Here is a 21,213-nt window from a genome sequence, read left to right on the forward strand (position 1 = left end):
GGATTGATTGGGGGGGGGTTGGCTGCTTTCCCCATCCCCCCACCCCAGCTGTCAAATACAAGGGGTGTCCTTAGCATTCAACCGGCTCCACCCAGTGCTGAGGCCATCTGACTTGAGTGAAGATGTCAGAGAAAACCCCAAATCGGATTGAGGCTCCTGCCCCCCTTAATGAGGTTCATTATCAGCTGCTCTTATCCCTGTAAACCCCAGCAGGCTGGATTAGGGGCAAGCACTCTAATCCGGGTGACTTCCTGCTGAGCAGTAGCCAGGCCTGTGAGGGCCAGCAAGCCCTTCATCCTGGAAGAACGGAGGCCTGAAGGTGCAGATGGCTTCTCCAGACAGGCTCAGGCAGGAGTCCTGGGGAGATGGGGAGAGCTGGGTGGCAAGGCCACATATCACAAAGCCAGTGGCCATTGCATATAGAAACTGAAGGCTGGGGCAGAGCCCTGTGGGGCAGTGGGGAGGGGACCGGAAGTCCCCACCTAGGGGAGGCTGGATGCTGCATGCCATGTCCAAACCTTGACACTAGGTTTCCAAGGAACGAGTTAAAGAACACACAGGTGCTTGCCTTAACAAAAATAATTTATTCCACATCCCTCCCTAGTGGGGACAGGGTGGAACCAAGCACATATACAGCGTTGTCTGCCCCTTAGACCCAGGGCCTCTCCCAGCCCGGAAATGGAACCTCGAGCGAGCGAGAGGACACCCCTGACTGCCATCCACCCAGCACCTTCCACGTCCTAGCACTGATTTAGGAGAGCAAAACAAAAGCCAGAAGACCCAGCTCAGAGGAAGGAGCCCCGTGGGGAGAAGGCAAAGCACATCCTTCTTACTGTACCCCTCCCGGTTGAGCCCACAGCCATGGCACGGCCCAGCCCAGCATACTTCCCACATTCCGCCCCTTCACCCGCCAAGCAAGCCAAACCCACAGCCCGGCGACTGCCATCCGGGCAAGTCCACACCCACCCAAGACACTAGTGCAGCAGAAACTTTCACCTTAACCTCATCCAGGAGATGAAAATGATTTCCAGAAGATTCTAGAACCCCCCCTCCTCCCTAAAGCCAAACCCCACACAGGTCTGAGAGGGAGGTTAGGCAGGCCAGAAGTGACTCTTCCTCTTCAAAGACCACCTCATGACCAAAAGGAGCCAGGGACAGGCGGAGCCCTGGGATGTAGAGAGGAGGGTCACGGAAGCCCACCCAGCCTGGGATCCTTCTCTGGGTAAGAAGCCTTGGGAATTCTGAGCTTGCGTGCTCCAATTTAGAGCCAAGACTAATCAGGCCAGACGGAGGCTTCGGCAAGAATGGGGCAGGACTTCAGATAAGCTGAAAAACAGGAATTTGGTGCTGAGAGACCAGGGCCCAATTCTCCCCTGTTCCCCTCAACTGTCCAAATACTGGTCTTTTGTCTATGGGACTCTCCTTCCTGGCACAATCAAGGATTCACTAGAGCAACTGGCTTTCCTGGTCTTCTCACTCTGCTAGGCTGGACAAGGGGGAAAGGGTGGAGGCGAGGCAAGGGGCTGGAAGAGCCCCACGGACAGCAGCTCCCTTCCCCACCCTCTTCCAAGTTGGACAGTTCAAGCCACAGGGTGACCTGCATGGCCTTTTAGGGCCCTCATCCTGGCCCGGAAATAGGTGTACACAGCCAACAGGCCCATGAAGGACAGGGAATAGAGTCCCACACAAAGGCTGACATCCAGGTGGGAGAAGCCCCCTCCCAGCACTCGTAGCCAATGGCCTTGGCCCCGCACCGCTGGCTCCCCCCCAGGTCTGTTAGCCAGCTGCTTGGAGCCACGGCCCCCTAGCGGGCCTTGGAGGTGGCTCACCTCAGCCCAGGACTCAGCAAGCAATAGGGCCCCTGTGTCTCGCTTGCTCAAGTGTCGCTGGCCCTGGAGCTGCTCGGGTATGTCCCTCTGAAGCTCTCTCACATGCTCAGCCTTCCCCTGCCCTGGCACAGGTCTAGTCATTCCAAGGCTTGGGTACAGATCCTGGGGACCACTTGCCTCAGGTCTGGGGGACCCTGCGGTACCAGCCTGCTGAAGGCCCAGAGCTGAAATTCTGGTCGGCAGTTTCCACGCGCCCATCACCAGCTTCGGGGTATCGGTAAAGCTCTGCACACCCCTCTGATGGGCCAGCCCAGCTGTAGGGGAGTCCAGGACAATGTTTCTCGAGGAGAAGTGGTCCTTGAGGAAGCCGAGGGTGGCGTCCACGTCCCACACCGGCGCCCCATTGAGCTCATTGTGGCAGGTAGAGCAGAGTTCACGCGGTGGCCACTGTATCTTGGGAAACTGGGGGTCTTCACTGGGGGCACCTGGAGAGGGAAGCACACACAGCCTGGCTGGGACTCTACAGGCATGTGAAGGAACTCAGACCTCACTCCTCCAAGAGATACATAGAAAACTCGCCCAGAGCCTGGCTCGGCAGGCCTGCACTCCACCCCACCCCAGCCCACTGGCTGCAGGAACTTGCGCAGGGGAAAGCTGACTTTGCATCCTGAATCTGACATGGCAGGAGTAGGAAGACATGGAACGAACTGCACTGCAGGCTGGCGGGTCTACGGTGTTTGCCCTTTTCTCCCCGCTCACATTTTTTCTGAGATTTTACTTGTGTTGACTAAAGGGACAAGAGTTCCCAGCTGTTGCAATTCCACAGGCAGACCCCTCTACCTGTGGGGTAGGCAGGACAGGGCCGGCCATGGGGAGGAGAGGGGGCCAGGTAGACTGGGGCACTGGGCAAGTTCTGGAACTATGCCGGGCGCATTCCTTTACCTGCGAGGCGAGCATTGACCTTGTTGTGGCTCGTCCAGAGCCAGAGAACCGCATCATTTGGACTTCCCACCTTGTGCATAGAGGCGGCAGCCATTTGCTCAAAGTGGCCAGCGCACTCTCGGCAGCCGAAGAAGTAGCGCACGTAGTTCCGGATGGCTTGGAGGACCTCCTGGCCGTTGGCTACAAGGGGAGGAGACACTGTCACAGAGACCCTACAGGCTGCCCGGGCCCACGGGCTCTACCTTCATCCCCTCCACAGGACAGCCTGCCCTTTCCAGCTCTGCTGCGGCCACTCCTGCACAAATGCCACACATCCTCCTCATCACCCCGTGACGAGGGCCTCGTGTCCCCAGGCCAACGGCTCCCTCTCAGGGGACATCTTAGAGGTGACCTTTTTTCCTCCCAACTTCCTAAACCCCGGTCCTCCTGACCACTTCCTCCACAGGCTCACTTCTATCACTTCCGAACTATTTCTCCAGCTTCCTGATTGGCTCCCCTGCCTCTCCTTACCCCACCAAGACCACCCTCTACCCAGCAGCCTTCCTAAATAATCACTTGCTTTCCTCCCCTGTGAAACAGGCGTTTCTCATAACACAAATGTGAGCTGGATACCCATCCCTCAGCAAGGCCCTCGGGCTAGTGTGCCTCCGCCTCCTCTACCTGCCTTCTCTCTAGCTTCACCTCCCTCCCTGCCAGGACTCAGCCACAGTGCTCTTGTTCTCTGCATCTGGTGGCCTTGGCCTATTTTATGGGCTGATTCGTGTCCCTTCAAAATGCCCATGCTCAAGTCCTAACTCTCAGTACCTCAGAAGATGGCTATCTTTGGGACAGGGCCTTAAAAGTAACATTTATAGGGTGGGTTCCAGTTCACCGTGACTGGTTTCCTCATCAAGGAGAAAGTTTGGACAGAGGCAAGCAGGAAGACTTGGTGAAGAGCCAGAGTAAGTAAATGTGGTCCTTCACTCAGGGACCAACCCCGCCACACTTCCATTTTGGGTTTCAAGGTTCCAGAACAGTGAGAGAGCTAATGTCTGTCATCTGAGCCTCCAGCCTGTGCTGTCTCGCTCATCCCTAAATGTATGCAGCAGGGAGCCATCCTGCCCATGTTGCATGTTGCATGGTCATGATCGTGGTCGGTGAAACCAGCAGGACTTACCTGGTTCACGTGAGTGGTCTGCACTCTGCTGACTTGCCTGCACAGTCAGGGTGTGGAAGAGGACCCACAGGGAGCAAGGAAAGCCTCGGAGATGTGGTTGGCTGCCCTGGCAGCCAACCCAGCTCACCTTCTCAGGAAGAACAGAGTCCTAAAGGACACACGGGAGAGTAAGTGCACAACAGAAGGGAAACAGTTGTGGGAAAGGAGGTGATGATAAGTTGCCCGGAGATGCCACAGTCAACTCACAGTCCTGCAACCTTAGGGCTCAGCCTAACTTCTCAAAGCATCGTCCACCAAGGGGTCATCAGGACGCCTCATTCTAACCTCACCTCCTGTGAAATGAGGGGCTGGTCTCTAAAGACCTTCAAGCTTTGAACAGATGAGTAGATGTGTAAGAACAAGTCTATACACTTAAAGAAATTTGTCAGAGTACCCACTTCTACAAACAAGACTATATGCTCACAGATTTGTTATTTAACCTCTCCTACCCTCAGTTTCTTCATCTACTAAATGAGGATAGTATCTAGCTGCTGTTCATTTATAAGGATAAAAGTGGTACGCTTGCTGGGCACAAATGGCTCATGCCTGTAATCCTAGCTACTCAGAAGGCTGAGTTCTGAAGATCATAGTTTGAAGCCAGATGGGGCAGGAAGTCCGAGAGACTATGTCTTATCTCCAATTAACCACCAGAAAACTGGAAATGGGGCTCTGGCTCAAAGTGGTAGAGTACCAGCATTGAAAGCAAAAGCTCAGGGACAGTGCCCATGCCCTGAGTTCAAGCCCCATGACTCACACAAAATTTAAAAAAGTGATATGCACACACAGCTTAGTAGCAGTTTAGGAACTATTAATGGAATGAGCTCTCTGCTTCCCAAATGCAACTTGAAGGAGGCTGGAGATTACAGCGTTAACCCCCTCCATTCCCTTAAATGTTAAGATGGTGAGATCTTCATCTGTCTCCCAGACTCACCTCTCTCCTGCTGTCCAGAGCAATTTTAAAGAAATTGTAGGGAATTTTCCTTCTCTGCTGCTTCATAAGCCAGTCACTTACAGAGTGCAGAAAGTTCTGGACCAGAGGCTGGCCAGGAAAGTACTATGGGAAGGAACAAGAGGAAGTTGAAGAATGAAAAGCAATTCTGCCCTCTCAGCATCCTACAGAGAACAGGAGCAAGGGTGGTCCAAGGAAAGTTCTCTAGAATGTTCCAAAACCACTAGGAAAATATTCTGCCTGGGGCTGGGAAGGTGGCACAGTGGAAGAGCGCTTGCCTTGCATGCCTGAGGCCCTGGGTTCGATTCCTCAGCACCACATAAGCAAAAAGAAAAAAGCTGGAAGTGGCTCTGTGGCTCCAGTGGTAGAGCGCTAGCTTTGAGCTGAAGAGCTGAGGGACAGCGCCCAGACCCAGAGTTCAGGCCCCACGACTGGACCCCCCCCTAAAAAAAAAGAAAGAAAAAAGAAAATATTCTGCCTAAGGCACAGCTGTGAACTTCTCACGGCCTTTGCTCTTGGAATCTGGTAAGCCAAGGGGAAAGGGTAGGGGAAGGAGGAGACTAAGTGGAGGTAGTGCCCCAAAGGTTTCTTCCCTTAAGACTAAGCTCTCGTGCTAACCTGGACCATCACAAGCCACCACTTAGAGGAAGGCCTGCCTCCTGGGCCATCCCCCAGGGCTGTTCTTCATGTAGTCTTCTGATGGGAGCAGCTGGGCTAGCTGGAAAAGGCCTTGCATTTGTATTCATGGTCTACCAGGAGGGACAGGCCGGCTAAGGGGCTTACAGCCAACATCCAAATCTTGATGGTAACCCTAACAGTCTCAGAGGAACATGAAAAGCTACTTTGACAATAAGTCAACTCAAATCTGATTAGTATCAGCACTTTAAAACCACAAGGACTCCAGGGAGGAGGATATATGTGCATGTGCACATGTGTGCATGCGCAAATGCACATGGGTAGGAGTGGGGGTGGGGAGGAAGAGGGCGTAGCAACAGAGCAGGGAAGTTACAACCATGAAGAGGCAGATGGAGGAGGATAGTGACCCTGAGAAAATTACAGAGAAAGGAGAAAAAAACCGTTTTGAAAAGTTGGGTACCATTGCTCACTCCTATAACCTTAGCTATTCAGGAGGCTGAGATCTGAGGATCGAAGCTCAAAGCCAGCCCAGGTAGTAATGTCTATAAGACTCTTATTTCCAATTAGCACCAAACAGTCAGAAGTGGAGCTGTGGCTCAAGAAGTAGAGCATTTGAAGAAAAAAAAAAAAGGCCCTGAGTTCAAGCTGCAAAGCTGGCACAGTTTAAAAACAAAAACAAAAAACATTGAGTTAAGGACTGGTGAGTCAGACCTGTAATCCTAGCTACTCAGGAGAAGAGATCTGAGAAACAAGGTTTAAAGCCAGCCCAGGCAGCAAGGTCCACGAGACTCTTATCTCCAATTAAGCACCAAAAAGCTGGAAGTGGAGCTGTGGCCTATACAGTAGATTGCTAACCTTAAGAAAAAAAGCTCAGGGAGAGTGCCAAGGCCCTGAGTTTAAGACCAAAACAAAAGAGAAAAAAAGTCCATAAGATGATTCTTTCCAATTAGCCAGAAAACAAAGCCAGAAATAAAGGGGGATGCTCACACACATATGTGCATGTGTGCACACACGTGTGTGTGTGTGTGTGTGTGCACGTACACACACACACAAATGTTTGAGAGAAGAAGGATCCTGGAGATATAAAAATGACTGAATAGGGAAAACAGGCTACCAGATCCAGTCCTCTGAAAAAGCCTTTTTTTTCTTTTTTCTTTTTTTGTCAGTTGTGGGCTTATACTCAGAGCCTGGGTGCTATCCCCGAGCCTCTCTGTACTGAAGGCTAGCGTTCTACCATTTGAGCCACACCTCCACTTCTGTTTTTTGAGTGGTTAACTGGAGATAAGAATCTCACAGGGAGTCTTTCTGCCAGGGCTGGCTTCGAACTGTGATCCTCAGATCTCAGCCTCCTGAGTAGCTAGGATTACAGACATGAGCCTCTGGTGCCAGGCTCATTAAATATTTTTTATCAAACCTCAGAGCCTGGACCCATTCCCCCAGAGTGCCAAGTGCTTTCTAGAATTGAGCTTCAGTGTCCTCCTTCCCTGTTAGCTCACATACAGATTTACAGCTTAAAGTCAGCATTTCTCACTGACTTTCTCCTGTGGTCCTGAGCTGGCACCTTAGGCCTTCTAAGGCCATCCTGTCAGAAGGAACAATATATTCTAGGGCTCTGGATGGCTGGAAGTCAGGGAAACTCTGGTGACTACACGCCACCTAGTGGTCAGTCTTTCCAGCTGCTCACATGAGGCTGGACTGGCAGAGTGAGCAGGCCCAGCCCACAAGGAGCCCTCTAGTGGTAAAGAGCGAGGGTGAGGTGGGTGAGAATCCAAACTTGGGCTGTCATTTTCTCATGGAGAGCTGCTTCCATTATCACCCTCTGGGAAGAAACTACCCCAGCAAGGGTAGGGTCAGAATACTGGGAGATGGGCTGGCAAAGGGCAGCCAGAGGAGCCCCAGCGTCCTGACTATTCCGCTATCCCATTTATTCCGCTGAGGGTTGTCCCTGGCTGGCCTCCCCCTGTCCTTTTAACGGGCTCGGCCCTGGTGGAGGCCACCTTGTTGCAGCCCTTGCTGCAGGTGGCACTGAGCACAACACAGAGGGTGCTGCTTAGACCCCTCCCCAACACAGGCACTTTCTGGGTTTCGTCCCTCATATGGGATACACATAGCCCCATGAGGGGGAGCAAAAACAACCTCACCCCAAATCCAAGCTTGCATACAGCTGAGAGCTACAAGTAGCACACAGAAACCACTGTGCGGGGCGGCCGCTCACCCAGTACAGCATGTGTCCTCATCTCCTGAGCCCTGCTGGAAAAGCATGCTGGCAGGGAGATAAAAAGGACTTGCTCTGGACTTATTTTCCCTTGGGTTTCCAAGGCCTCATCACCTGGAACATGCACTCCCAGGCCTCCGAGCAAAGGAGGTCTTCATCCCGTCAACAGCTTATCTGTCAACACTTCCAAGAGGAGTAGAAGATTGCAACTTCTCTCCCAGGGTGTATTTAGACACAGTCAAAACTGAGAGGGCCAGGAAGGGTAGGACTGGGTAGAGTCGAGACACAGGACAGATGCAGAAAGTTCCTGGAGACCAGCCTTGCGGGAAGGGCACACAGAGGGGAGCTGACTGTACAGGCAGCCCCAGGGGACCACTGCAGCCCCACCTGCAGCTGGCCCCGTAGCACTGAGCAGCAGCCTCTGCCTGCCGGGGGTGGCCAGTGGCTCTGGTACAGGAGGGGTGTGGCAAGGGAGAGGTAGCCAGATCCCCACTCAGAGAAGGGCTGTGGCAAAGATAAAAAATAAAAAAGCACAGGCTCTGCGGAGCGCTGGTGGCTCACAAATGTATTCTTAGCTACTCAGGAGGCTGAGATCTGAGGATCACAATGTGAAGCCAGCCCAGGCAGGAAAATCCATGAGATGCTTATATCCAATTAACCACCAGAAAATTGGAAGTGGCACTGTGGCTCAAAATGGTAGAATACTAGCCTTGAGTGGAATAAAGCTCAAGGATAGTACATGGGCCAAGTTCAGGCCCCAAGATTCACAACAAAGGAAAAAAAAAAAAAAGCACAGGCTCTGTGGTCCAATTCCTCTAGAAGACCTAAGGCAAGTAATGTGTGCCCCTTGACAGCCATCTGGGCCCCTTAAATGAGACTCTACTTGCCACCTTGTAGAGTAGTAAAAGAATCAACTCCTGACAAATGCCAGCTCCTTAAAAGTAGGAGCTCCAGGGCTGGGAAGGTGGCTCAGTGGTAGAGCACTTGCCTTGCATGCATGAGACCCTGAGTTCAATTCCTCAGCACCACATAAGCAAAAAGAAAAAAGCCGGAAGTGGCGCTGTGGCTCAAATGGTAGAGCGCTAGCCTTGAGCTGAAGAGCTGAGGGACAGCGCCCAGGCCCAGAGTTCAGGCCCCACGACCGGACCCAAAAACAAAACAAAACAAAGAAAAGTAGGAGCTCCATTCCAAAGAGCAGCCTTTCTCAGGAAAGACCAAGAAGTAAGGCAGGCAGGGTTGGGCCAGGGATCAGGATCAGATTGGGAGGGGAGACAGAAGTTTCAGAAGAGTGTCCTCTTCACTGTGGTCTCCAGGGTCCTGCTTCTCCAATGACCATGACAGGGAGTGAGAAGCCATAGTCTGGGATGGGTGAACTCAGTCAGGAGAGCAGAGTGATGGCCAGGAAACAGCTGGGAAGATGTCCAGATGTCAGGGGTTCTGGCCCTGTGTCTAACCCACCCTCCTGCACAGGGGGTTTATGCTTAGCAGTATGGACTGGCACACCCCAGGGCTGCAGGAGGAGGGAATCAGTCCATGGCAGATGGGAACAACTGTGGATCTAACTGTCCAGCCAGAGGCCGTGTTCCAGGTAAGTGGAGCTGGTATAGTATGAGGCTTCCAGGAAGCACACCCATCCGGTGTGAAATTGCAATGACAACGCTATGGTCTTAATACTCACCTTGGCCAAAATTGCCACAAAATTTTTCAGGGCTATCAGGCGCTGCCCTTCCAGGATGGAGAACTTGCCCACTTCTACTCGCAGGATATAGTGTAGTGCAGACTCCAGGTCCATCATGTAGATCTTGGAGCTGATGACCGAGAGAGAAACAAGAGGAAAAAAGGACACTGACCGCAGGGTTAGGGCTGGGTAGAGGCACTCAGGGCTTAAGGGAGAGAAGAGGAAGGGCACTTCTCACGTGCAGAGTACTGTATGTTAGCATTTGGCTCTGCTAGTAGTTTGGCGAGTCACCTTGGATGCATGACTTAACTTCTGTGGGCCCCAATTCCTTGTATGTACAATAGGAATAATCCAGTGCTCACAGACAGCTTTGCTGAGAGGACTAAATAAAGCAGAGCTTTATTTAGCACACCCACCAGCAGCTCCTGGAGGAAGTAGGGGGTTTGTCCTGTCCAGGCCCACAGCCTATCAATCCTGTGACTCGCTCCTCACTCATCAGGTCACTAGTGTTAGGTTAAGTTTCATTCTGTTGTTATTAAAGACTGCTAAGAACAAGCATGTGTATGTACACACACACACATACATATACACACACAAGGAATACTGGAAATGCTGGTCCTGTGTGAGATGAAAGGTCATGGGTTTAGCCATCTACTAAGGCTGGGGACTGAGATGGCAGATGTACAGGGCAAAAACTTTCTATTTCTTTCATGCCTCAGGTGGGGCCCCCTTTGGCGTCATCAACTCCTGCCCTTTGAGCTCCCCTAGGGGCTCAGGGCTCTGATGGAAACAGCCTTGAATGTTGGCTGCTTCTCTTCCCCTGCTCCCTAGAACTGAGCTCTAGTCAGTACCACAGGAGCTTAGGCAAATCAGCTTACCTCCCAGGGCCTCAGTTTTCTTTGTGAAATCTCCTCATCATTCTGTCCTATCTACCTTCAGCAAGGCCAGCCCCCAAAGTTGCTCTGCCCTCAGGCAAAATCTCCTTCTGTTCCCTACTCTGGTGTCTGTGGGCCTCAGTTTACCCCTGCACTTTGGTGTTCTGCCTCAAGAATGAGCCTTTTAGCCAAGTGCAGTGGCTTATACCTATAATTTTAGATACTCAGGAGGCTGACATTGGTGAATTGAAGCTTGAAGCCAGCCCAGGCAGAAAAGTCTGGGAGATTCCATTTCTAAAATAATAGCAAAAAGCCAGGGTGGAAGAGTGGCTCAAGTGGGAAAGTGCCTGCCTTAAGTTTAATCCTTAGTACTGCTCCCCCAAATAAAAATAACCAATATACAAAGGGGCGAGGGGCATGGCTTAAGTGCCTCCCCACAAAAAAAAATAGTAGTCTCACGAGGATTGGAGGTAATTTTTTTTTTTTTGGGTCCAGTCGTGGGGCCTGAACTCTGGGCCTAGGCGCTGTCCCTCAGCTCTTCAGCTCAAGGCTAGAGTGCTACCACTTAAGCCATAGCACCACTTCCGGCTTTTTTCATTTTTGCTAATGTGGTGCTGAGGAATCAAACCCAGGGCCTCCTGCATGCAAGGCAAGTGCTCTACCACTGAGCCACCTTCCCAGCCCTGGAGGTAATTATAATAAACTGGAATGAACATAATGATCATTCCCATCTCAGTTTCTTTCTCCCATGATTTATGAACAACCTCCTTATCATTGCTCTGAGCTGAATGTATTTGTTCTTTTTTCTTCCAGTTTTTGGTTTTATTTTTGTTTTGAGACAGGGTCTCATACTATGTAGCCAAGGCTGGCCTCAAACTAAAGTCCTTCTGCCTTGGCCTCTGCCTCCTGAGTGCTGGGATTATGGACTATAGGTGTGAACCACCACACCCGGCTTCTATTTGTTCTTGAGTAGGGTGAAGTTTAGGAGGTGTGGGCACTGGACAGCATTCCTTCCATCATGGTGGGTAATGTGACATGCTACTTATTCAGGGGTCCCACATTCCACACTGGGGTCCAGCACAGACACCAGAAAGGCCACCCATTAATCTCTGTGCTCCCACATAGCAAGACCCTGTAAACACGGACAGCTGTCCAAGGTTATCCTTGGTCTTAGGAGCGGAAATGTCTAGACTCAGTACACAGATACACCTGTGACAAGAATAGGAATGAGCAAGTGTGGAAGTGAAGGTGTGGTCTGTGACCAGAGGAGGGATGGGAGTGGGGCGGGACATGGAAAACTGGTGTGGCCTTACCGATCTGCCAATTTCCACACTGTGGGTGCTACATTGTCCGTAACGGCTGGCTGAGCTGTGGTGGGGGATGCCTCCCTGGTGATCCCAGTGAGCCTCTGCAGATAGGAGGTATAGAAAGACCTGGATTCTACCAGCCTGTGAGGAAAGAGAGCACAGGGAGTCAGTAGGTACAAAGGACAAAAAGCTGACCAATGTTGAAAAGGGTGGCCCCTCTAACAGAAAGGCTTATCAAGAAACATCCGGTCTGAGGGTATAGCTCAACTGGTACAGCCCTTGCCTAGAATGCAAAAGGCCTTAAGTTCAATCTCTAGTACCTACCTATACACACTCACCCCTCCACACACACACACACACACACACACACACTAATCTGCTCATGGACAAGAACGGGTAGATCTGAACACTTTCCTTACAGACCCAAAGATTCAAAAGGTGGCTGAACTCATGACAGTTTCCCACCTACAAGCTTGCTTCAGTGTATCACAGATGATATTACTTCCCAAGGAAGTCAAGGGAGTTTGGTGTGTGACTTTTAAGAAAAGTAGATATCATGGTAAGTACAAGTGATTCACAGTGGTAATCCAAACTAGTTAGGAGGCAGAGATCAGGCAGATCAAGGTTCAAGACCAGCCTGGTCAAAAAGTTCAAGGGATTCCATCTCAACCAATGAAGCTGGGCATGATGGTACATACCTGCCATTGCAGCTATGTGGGAAGTGTAAACAGGAGGATCACAGTCCATGTATCAACACAAGACCCTATTTGAAAAATAACTAAAGGAAAAGAAAAGTGTGGGGATATGACTCAAGTGGTAGAATACTACATTAGCAAGCACGAAGCCATGAGTTCAAACCTCAGTACTGGGAGGAAAAAAAGCATAAATAGCAAAGAAACACCAGGATGATCACAATCCTCTGACTTCTCTTTTCTCTATTCTGATACAGGAGTGCTCAAGGGCAGGCAAGAAATGTCCCCTGAACACAAACTCCTTCTTACTCACCAGGTTCCAGCCACCTGGAGACAGAGAGGCCAAACCCAGCAGCAGTGACAGGATGCCCCAGGGGGACTGGCATCAGTAAACATTGCTTTCCCCTCTGCAGTGCTGGCCCAGTGTTTACTGATGAGCAGATGGCTCAGGAGTGGCATCGTCACAAACAATTTTCCCCTCCACCAATTCCAAGTGAGAAAACAATGCCTTTTCTTCCCACCAGGACTGGCACTTTCAGGGCCAGCCTGAAAGTTAGCCCTCCTCCTCCCCCTGGGGCCATCATGCTTCCTGACTCTGACAGGTCTGTCCCAGGGCCACCTGGTGATCTTGCCAGGGCAAGGGCGAGTGGCCACTCTGTCCAGTTTCAATCTCATGTGGCCCGGAGGAGCAGCTCATTGGGCACTTCAGACGAGCCTTGATATCCCTGGCCCTCAACTGCATGCAGGGCCAGGCTGATATCAATCATCTGCCCAGGGAGGGCACCGAGGCACCATCTGGCGCCATTTAACAGGCCATTCAGCAGCAGGAGGCTGACAGAGGGGCTGAGGCTGGCCTGATTGTTTTCTCTTGGCATTTTGGAACAGGCTATTGTCTGGCTCTTAATGAACTTTTCTGCAATTAGAAAACCAAAGGGAGGGAGGGTCAGGCATATCTGAGTCCTTGCCAGGCCTACAGCCTGCCAATGAGTCTGTCTATGAACAGAGGAGGGGGGGGTAGGTCTGGGTGTGGATGGTGTAGCAATGGTCAGAGCTAATGCAGGACCACTGAGCTGTCCTACAGAGAGACAGAACTCTGCTTCTCCTGTAGGGGTGCTCCACCTGTCCTCAGAAGAATCTCTAGGGTGAACCTACCTGCCAGGACTATGGCCTTTCTAGGCAGGATGTGCACAGGGAGAGAAAAGAAAGCAGGGAGACAGCGCACTCACACAGGGACTCGAGCGACAGAGCCATTCCGAGACATCAGGTAGCATGATGGGAAGTCAGAGACACCAAACTTGGCCACTACGTAGTCCTCTGTGTCCAAGACCCTGCGCACAGCCAGGCCATGATACTGAGACAGGTCCAGAATTACCTGCAGAGACAGCAGGATGTTTGGAGGCTAAGCCACTGGGCAGAGGGAGCCAGGGGTTGGGTCCTAGAACAGGGCTGGGCAGGCACCATGGTGGCAGCTGTGGTCTGTGAAGACTGTCATGAAAAACAAGACTCTAGTGCCACCAACCCACAGGCAACAGGGTCCACAACCACCCAAGAGCCACAGGATGAAAGCTCTCTTGACTCAATTTCTTTGCTTGAAAAAAAAAAAAAAGGCTGGGTACTGGTGGCTCACACCTGTAATCCTAGCTACTCTGGAGTCTTAAGATCTGAGATCAAGGTTTGAAGCCAGCCCAAACAGGAAAGTTCATGAGATGCTTATTTCCAATTAAGCACAAAAAAGCCAGGAGGGAAGCTGTGACTCAAGTGGAAGAGCACTAGCCTTGAGCAAAAAAGTTCAGAGAGAGAGTCCAGGCCCTGAGTTCAAGCCCCAAGATGAGTAGAAAAAGAAAAGGAAAGCCAAAACAATCATACTAGTCTCGGAGGATAGTTATGAGGATTAATTAATTTTATAATAATAGATGTAATAATAACCAGCACATGTAGGTAGATAAGTATTTATTAAAAATAATAAAACCATTTTGTAGCTGAGGAGCTTGAGGCAGAGCAGATCATTTTCCCAATCAGCATTTACCAGTCACCTCCAGGTGACAGGCCTCACCCAAGCTGTGGGGGCTACTTGTGTGTCAGTAGGAAAATGCTATGTCCAGAGTGGTTTTAGCTTCACCCACTGAGGTGTCTCTTCTCTGCACTGACTTAGGCCACCTCCCACTCTGCACCCACCACAGTGGGTGCTCTCTCTCTATTAAACAATGAGGTGGATCTTTATGAAGCACCTTCTATGTGCCAGCAGCAAATCCAGACCTTCTACTGTAGATTGTCCTACTGGACAATCTGCCAGCAATACTATAAAGAAACGTAACTGTTACTACTCTATAGCCAGGGAAATGAGACTCAGAAAAGTCGGACCACTTGACCAAAGACATATGGAATAATAGAATGGAAGTTCAATGTGCATCGCTGGCCATGAGGGACTGGGTCATCCCTTACGTTCTTACTCCAATTCTGTGCAGTAGAGTAGTGTGGACACACATGGGCTTTGAACCCAGTCAGTCCTGGGTCAGAGTTCTTTTCCACTTTACTAGCTGCATGATCCTAGACATTATCTGATGACCCCTATAGGGATTAGCAGCCATGTGCCTAGGACTAACTCAACAATAAGCTGGTATTACTTTCAGCTTCAGGGAGAAAGATTTTAAAAGTCCAACTCCATATTTCACATGTCCCCAGAAGGGGTCAGGCAGTGCCAAGCTAAGTAATGTACAGGGACAAGATGCTAACCTGAGCCAACAAACAAACAAACAAACTCAAAAAGCCTGCTATTGAACCTGGTCTCTTCCAGTGGCCATCCCAGGGTAGGGAGGAAGTGGAAGTAGCTCACCTCTCTACCCAGGTAGGAGCCTTCCTTTTCAAAGATCAGAGCGAGGTACTCTTCGTTACTCCTTGGAAAGAATCCAATGATCTCCTCCAGCCTGTAAGAGACATGTCTGAGGTTACTTTCCACAGCTAGTGGAATGAGGCAAAGTACTCAGCACTTGGTACTGCAAGTACAGGCATGTTGTCATGTGTCTCTGTGGTCTCCCTCTACCAGTCCTCTCTCTAGAGGAGAAAAACCAAACCCTCATTCTCTGAGGATGCTACCTAACCCTGGTTCTTCATTTGACCCACCTTGGGTTTTTTTTGTTTGTTTGCACTGTTTTTCTTTGTGACTTTTTTAGGAGTCAGGACTGGGCAGGAAACAGGCTGGGGAGGAGATGTGGTAGGGATGCTGCTTTGTACTAGCTCTCTCCATGTTCCTTACTGAAGATGGCTTTACTGTTTTCCTAAGAAACTGATGATGAGAACCCATCAAAGTCAAGTCCTAATCTGCAGCAAGTTACCACCAACTGGGAGAGCTGCAATTTCATCTCAGAATAGGCACAAAAGGAAAACAAAGAACCAGTGAGGACCAGGTACAGGAGACTTTAGAAACTAGAATTTAACCTCCTTGGTTTAAGATGAAGAAAATGAGGCCCTGTTTTCTTAGGTAGAAATAACTAAAAATTCATATCCACTCTCCTAGCCAGAAAATTAAAGTACAAATTGTTTTAAAAGGTCAAGGTTTCAATAGGAAATAATACAGAATAATTTCTTTCCTTATTCCAGTTAAAACTACACATCTCACACATCTTAGGAGGCTGGCAGGAAAGAAGACCCAGAGGTCAAAGGAGACCGGATCTTTTTTTTTTTTTTTTAATCGCCTACGTGATGTCTCATTTCTGCTGATTAGACCCAAAGACATGGCAGTGAGCACCTCCAAATAGAAAATGTTGATGTGCATGAATTCATGTGCATGAATGAACATGCCAGAGAGGCGGGGGTCAGGCTGAGCTTCACTGGGTGGATGAAAGGTATCATGGATAAACCAGCCTCTCTCTGGGGGTAGGAGTGGGGGAGGTATGCAGTGTGTCTCTCTCAGACTACTTCTTCAGACCTGCCCTACACCAGCAAAGAGCAAGTCCTCAGCCCTTAGGGAGCAATAGCTTACCTTTCATCACACACCTCTGCCTCCTTCTCAAGCAGTTTTAAAAGGATCACTTTGAGAGGGGTTGGCAGATTTGACCAATTTGTTGCTTTTGAGATCCTCAGGGCTGGAAATAAACCCCATGAGGGGCATTCATATGTGTGAGAGATGGAGACAAAGGAACAAGGAAGAACCAGAGCACAGGTTGGCATGGGGATTTTCCTGGGGAGACTGTGTTGATGGTTTGTATATGTAGTATACTCCCAAAAGAGGCTTTCATGTCCAAAGCCTGGTCTCCAGCTGGTGGATCCAATTACTGAGAGGTGATTGGGTCGTGAGGCTTCTGGCCCAACCAATGGATTAATCTACTGATAGACTGATATCTGATATCTCTATTTGAGGAAGTAGGACACTGGAGGCATATCCTTGGGAACTATATTTTGTCCCAGGTGTCTCTGTCTGTCTGCCTGTCTGCCTGCCTGCCTGCCTGTCTGTCTGTCTGTCTCTCTATCTCTGTCTATCCTATGTTCCTTCCCCGATGATATCCTGCCTTTCCTCATGCCCAAAGCAATGGATTCAGTTAACCTTGTACTAAAACCATGAGCCAAAATTAATCCTTTCTTATTTTAAATTGTTTCTCAGGTATCACAATGATAAAAGAAACTAATACAGATGAGGTCTGGTTTTGGAACTCCAAATTATATCAGAACTATATACTGACTCCAGGGTCTCTGCAAGGCCCTCTGGGAAGAGAGGGAATTGGCTAAATAATAAGGAAGTCATGTGAATCTGATCAATCAGCAGGGCTATCGCTTTTGAAGTATGCTGACACACAAACTTCCAAAGCCTTCAACCTCCTCTGCCTCACTTAGCCTTCCTAGCTCTGGGGAGCTCTGCTGTGTTGCAAGCTGGGCTTCCTCTCCAGGCCCTGTTGGTTCATGGATTTATTCCTTCTTGGCAGGAATTCCCTGAAGTGAGTCTTATCCCATGAGAGTTCTCATTCACAAGTGTGTGTGGAAGGGGGTCTAGTCTTTATAATCTCTCTCATTGCCCTCATTTTCCTAGCCAAAACAAAACAAACAGTCATAAAACTTTCCCACCAGCCACTTGCACCTGACCCTTTAACACAGGGAGCTGAGGGTCACCCCATTCCCCAGCTGCTGCTCAGAAAAATGACCACCTTTGGTTTAGAAGCAGGGCTTTACATTTCTGTACACATCCCTTCCTTCCCCCTCACCCCCTCTCCCCCACTGCCCTTTTCCTCTCAATGGCATTTGATCTTCATTCGCCCTATTCTCATGCCATCAGCAGCCTTTCCTGACTAAGATCATGTGAAATCCTGCTGTACTCCAAATGCTCCTAAGGACCGGTGGAGAGAAGCTGAAACAGGTATGAATGACCCGGAGAGCCTCACCTACTTTACTTCACACCTGGAAGAATGGACAACAGGGCTCCACAGCTCCTGCCACCAGCTACTCTGAAGTATCTCTGGGTTCCAGCAAATGGAGGTGTCTGCCCACAGGCAAAGGCAGCAGAAAGAATCAAAGTGGCTCCCATCCTCTTTTTCCCACCATTTTTGGACCCTGGTGTTTGCTGCACTTAGCCTTCCCCAGCCCCAAAATACTTGGCAGGCTCCAGTGGTGGACAGTCCTGGGGCCATGTGTCGCTGTGGGACTCCAAGGCATCAATGAGTCTCTCCCGTAGGATCTGCACGGTAGCACCAGCCACTGTAAATGAAACAGGCAGTGAGGGGCTATCAGGAGAGAAAGGCTGACTCCAGCACCCTTGTCAACTTCACTCCCAGAATCAAGGGGCCCCAAGTCAATTCTTAGAACGAGTGAGCACATGCCGTTGGGGCGGGGCTCCCCTTATGATTGAAAGCAAAACCAGGAGATCCAACCTCCTGATGGCAGGAAGGAGGCCCTCAAAACCAAGCCACCGAAGGCTCTCTCTGGGGGCCATCTGGTCTGTCCTCTGCCATCAACTCCTTTTTGACATGAAGGCTATTCTGGGAACACAATTCCCCTGTCCCCCACCCCAAGTCCCAGATGGGACACAATGAAAGGCTTCTTGAACCTGGCTTTCCTAAGGGATCTCCCAGACTGAATGGGGGAAAAACATGTCATGCTTCCCTTGGAGAGAGATCCCTCACCCTTGTAAAGAGGGTTTTCTTCATTCCAGTAGAAACCCTGGACGCTAAAGGAGGAGGCAGGGAAAGGAAGATGATGACAATACCAACAGGACAGCCACAGCCAGGACACCCACCTGGCAACACTGCTCCTGAGCCACTCTTGGAAAAGGCCTTAAAGAACTGGAAGCAAACACAGGCAGAGTCAGCAATGCATGCTGGTTAAGAGCACAATGGTGGTATCAGATGGACCTGCATTTAAAGTCTAGCTGATCAGCTGGGATGACTTTGTGCAAATTACTTCCTTGCTTTTATGGAGCCTCCGTTTCTCATTCTGTAAAAGGGAAGTCAGGGAAGTAGTCTTTTGGGTGTGGACACTGACTCCCTTCCTCATTCTGGCATCCAATTGCTTCCTCTACAAAACGGAAGCACCTACAGAACCTGCCAGCAGAGGTTTATAACTCTACTAGAGTGGGTTCTTTCCATAAAGCTCTAGTGCCTAGTTCATAACTTCAGTGCACAACTGCTGCTGGCTTTCAGATACATTTGAAAAAATGAACTGAAGTCACTTATACATCCCCATGGAACAGCTTTCCTTCGTGTCAATCTGCCTTTGCCCTTTATCTTGGGGGTGGACGGCTAGCATCTCCATCTCCAAGGCCTCCTAGCCTGGCACTGCAAACACTCGGCCTAGGGAGGGGGCACGAGAACAGGTACTGTTGAGGGGTGGGTCTGAGCCCTGCAGAAACAAGCCTGTGACCGACTGTCCAGTTTGACTCATCATCACTTCATCTTCTTTTCCTGTGCACACACCTCAGGCCTCGTCTGTCATCAACTTGGGGTGAGAAGACAGAGAGAACAAACAACAGCTCCTTCCATACAACCTGAGCCTCTGTCCTAGTAGTAAGAAAGCTGCCAGGACTCCGGCTTGTGCACTCCTTCCTTAGGAGGGAAGGGTTGGTTGTTCTGAAAGACACTGAACTACCTTGGAGAAGAGCCTGCAGCCTTCTTCCCGAAGGTCTCTAACCTCAGGGCCTTTTTGTTTTTAGCTACTTTAAGCCTCTGCCTCCAATAGCACAATTCAAATAGCCTTATCCCAAGCTGGCCGCCGAGTGCAGGTCTTAGGCTCTGGTAGAACTGTCTCTGCTATGCTTTTGCTATGTGGCCTTGGACATTTTGTCAACTTCTCCAAATCTTAGCATTCTCATCTTTAAAATGAAGATGATGCCATCCACCTTTAGTTGTTGCATGGCCAATACATATAAAGTAATTAGAGCCCATTACTCAGTACATATAGCAGGGAATTAGTGTTAGGTACATCATCATCATCGTCACCATCACCATCACCATTACCATCACCATCCTGATCCATTCTCTTTTCTCCTTCCTACCTTTGAAACACTAGGAAATGCTGATGTTAGGACTCTTCCCCCCCACCCCCACCCCACCGTCCCGAGGCTTGAACTCTGGGCCTGGGCACTGTCCCTGTGCTCCTTTTGCTCAGCTAACACGCTACCACTTGAGCCACAGCCTCGTGAGCAGCTAGGATTACAGGCGTGAGCCTCTGTGGCCTGGCAGTTAGGACTTTTTTTTTTGTTTTAGCCATGGAAAGGCAGAAAGCTAAAATCCACCAGAGATCTGGTTATCCACCGAAGGAACAGACAGAGACCCCCACCCCACCCACCCACCCCGCCACACCATGTGCAACCTTCTCTTGTGCCCTCTGACCTTGCTGCCCCAGTAGCTCCATTTCTAGTTTTTTAGTAGTTAACTTGGAGATAAGAATCTCATGGCTTTCTTGCCTGGGTTGGCTTTGAACTGCAGTCCTCAGATCTCAGCTCCTGAGTAGCTAGGATTTCAGGCGTGAGCCACCAGCACCTGGCTTCATTCCACCACCCCCCCTCTTTTTTTTTTGGTCCGGTCATGGGGTCTGAACTCTGGGCCTAGGCGCTGTCCCTCAGCTCTTCAGCTCAAGGCTAGCGCTCTACCACTTGAGCCACAGCACCACTTCCAGCTTTTTTCTTTTTTGCTTATGTGGTGCTGAGGAATCGAACCCAGGGCCTCATGCATGCAAAGCAAGCGCTCTACCACTGAGCCACCTTCCCAGCCCCTTCATTCCCTTTTTAAACCATGGAAATAACCTTTTATTAATTCACTGACATATACTGCCCATATTTATATGTGTTCTTTACAGTTATTGAGCAAATCTTGATCTAGTTAAATCATGCTATTCTAATAGCTTTAAAAATGATGATAAAAGTACAAAATATAACTTGGTGATTGTGGTCCTGTTTAAGTACTCGGAAAACAGACTTCAACTTGCCTCTCAGACAGAACAACTCTGCCACCATGAAGCCTCAAACTGCGTGCCTTTCGCACAGACACTGGCATCTAGCCATTTTTGAATGAATGAATGAGCGAATAAATGGAGCTAAGCATATTGTTTCTCCCTTGCGAAACTCGGCTATATCATCCAGCTGATTTGCATTCTCAGGTCCCCACTCTAGACTTCTGGCTCCTCCTGTGCCCTCCACACAGGTGTCAGGGCACCCCTCCCCACACACCCAGGCTGAGTCACCCCTCCTCCAAGTCATTCCTGCACCTGTGTGTTAGCTCGCCCAGTGTTCAGTCCTGACACCCAGACTGGCATCTCCCTCTCCCACAACCCTTATCTAGTCTGCTGACAAGTTCTATGACTTTGACCTTTGCAACTTTCCTTTAACAGCTGCCTCCTTTCCTACCTTTTGCCTGGTCCAGGCCAGGACCAAGAGGTGATAACTTATCCATCCCTACTCATTCATTCTTCATGAGT

The 21,213-nt window shown here is 50.0% G+C and overlaps 1 protein-coding gene across 2 annotated transcripts in view; it reads right to left on the reverse strand.

The window, feature by feature from the left end:
- Positions 1-564: 564 nt before the first annotated feature.
- The window catches only part of Qsox1 (quiescin sulfhydryl oxidase 1), a 35,042-nt gene continuing 14,393 nt past the window's right edge, over positions 565-21,213 (reverse strand). The window contains exons 3-13 of one of the 2 annotated variants that reach the window (XM_042674465.1): positions 18,539-18,584; positions 17,898-18,000; positions 15,152-15,242; positions 13,545-13,690; positions 11,633-11,767; positions 9,445-9,574; positions 4,898-5,020; positions 3,928-4,075; positions 2,772-2,951; positions 2,007-2,314; positions 565-1,326 (exon numbers count right to left, since the gene is read on the reverse strand). In XM_042674465.1, coding sequence (XP_042530399.1) covers positions 1,318-1,326; positions 2,007-2,314; positions 2,772-2,951; positions 3,928-4,075; positions 4,898-5,020; positions 9,445-9,574; positions 11,633-11,767; positions 13,545-13,690; positions 15,152-15,242; positions 17,898-18,000; positions 18,539-18,584 — 1,419 coding nt within the window. In that variant the 3' untranslated portion in view covers positions 565-1,317. Of the gene's footprint in view, positions 2,315-2,771; positions 2,952-3,927; positions 4,076-4,897; positions 5,021-9,444; positions 9,575-11,632; positions 11,768-13,544; positions 13,691-15,151; positions 15,243-17,897; positions 18,001-18,538; positions 18,585-21,213 lie in introns of both variants that reach the window. The other variant, XM_042674464.1, reaches the window with a different exon arrangement.

This window comes from Dipodomys spectabilis, unplaced genomic scaffold (assembly GCF_019054845.1).
Source record: "Dipodomys spectabilis isolate Male_0828 unplaced genomic scaffold, ASM1905484v1 ptg000019l, whole genome shotgun sequence".
Lineage (NCBI taxonomy): Eukaryota > Metazoa > Chordata > Mammalia > Rodentia > Heteromyidae > Dipodomys > Dipodomys spectabilis.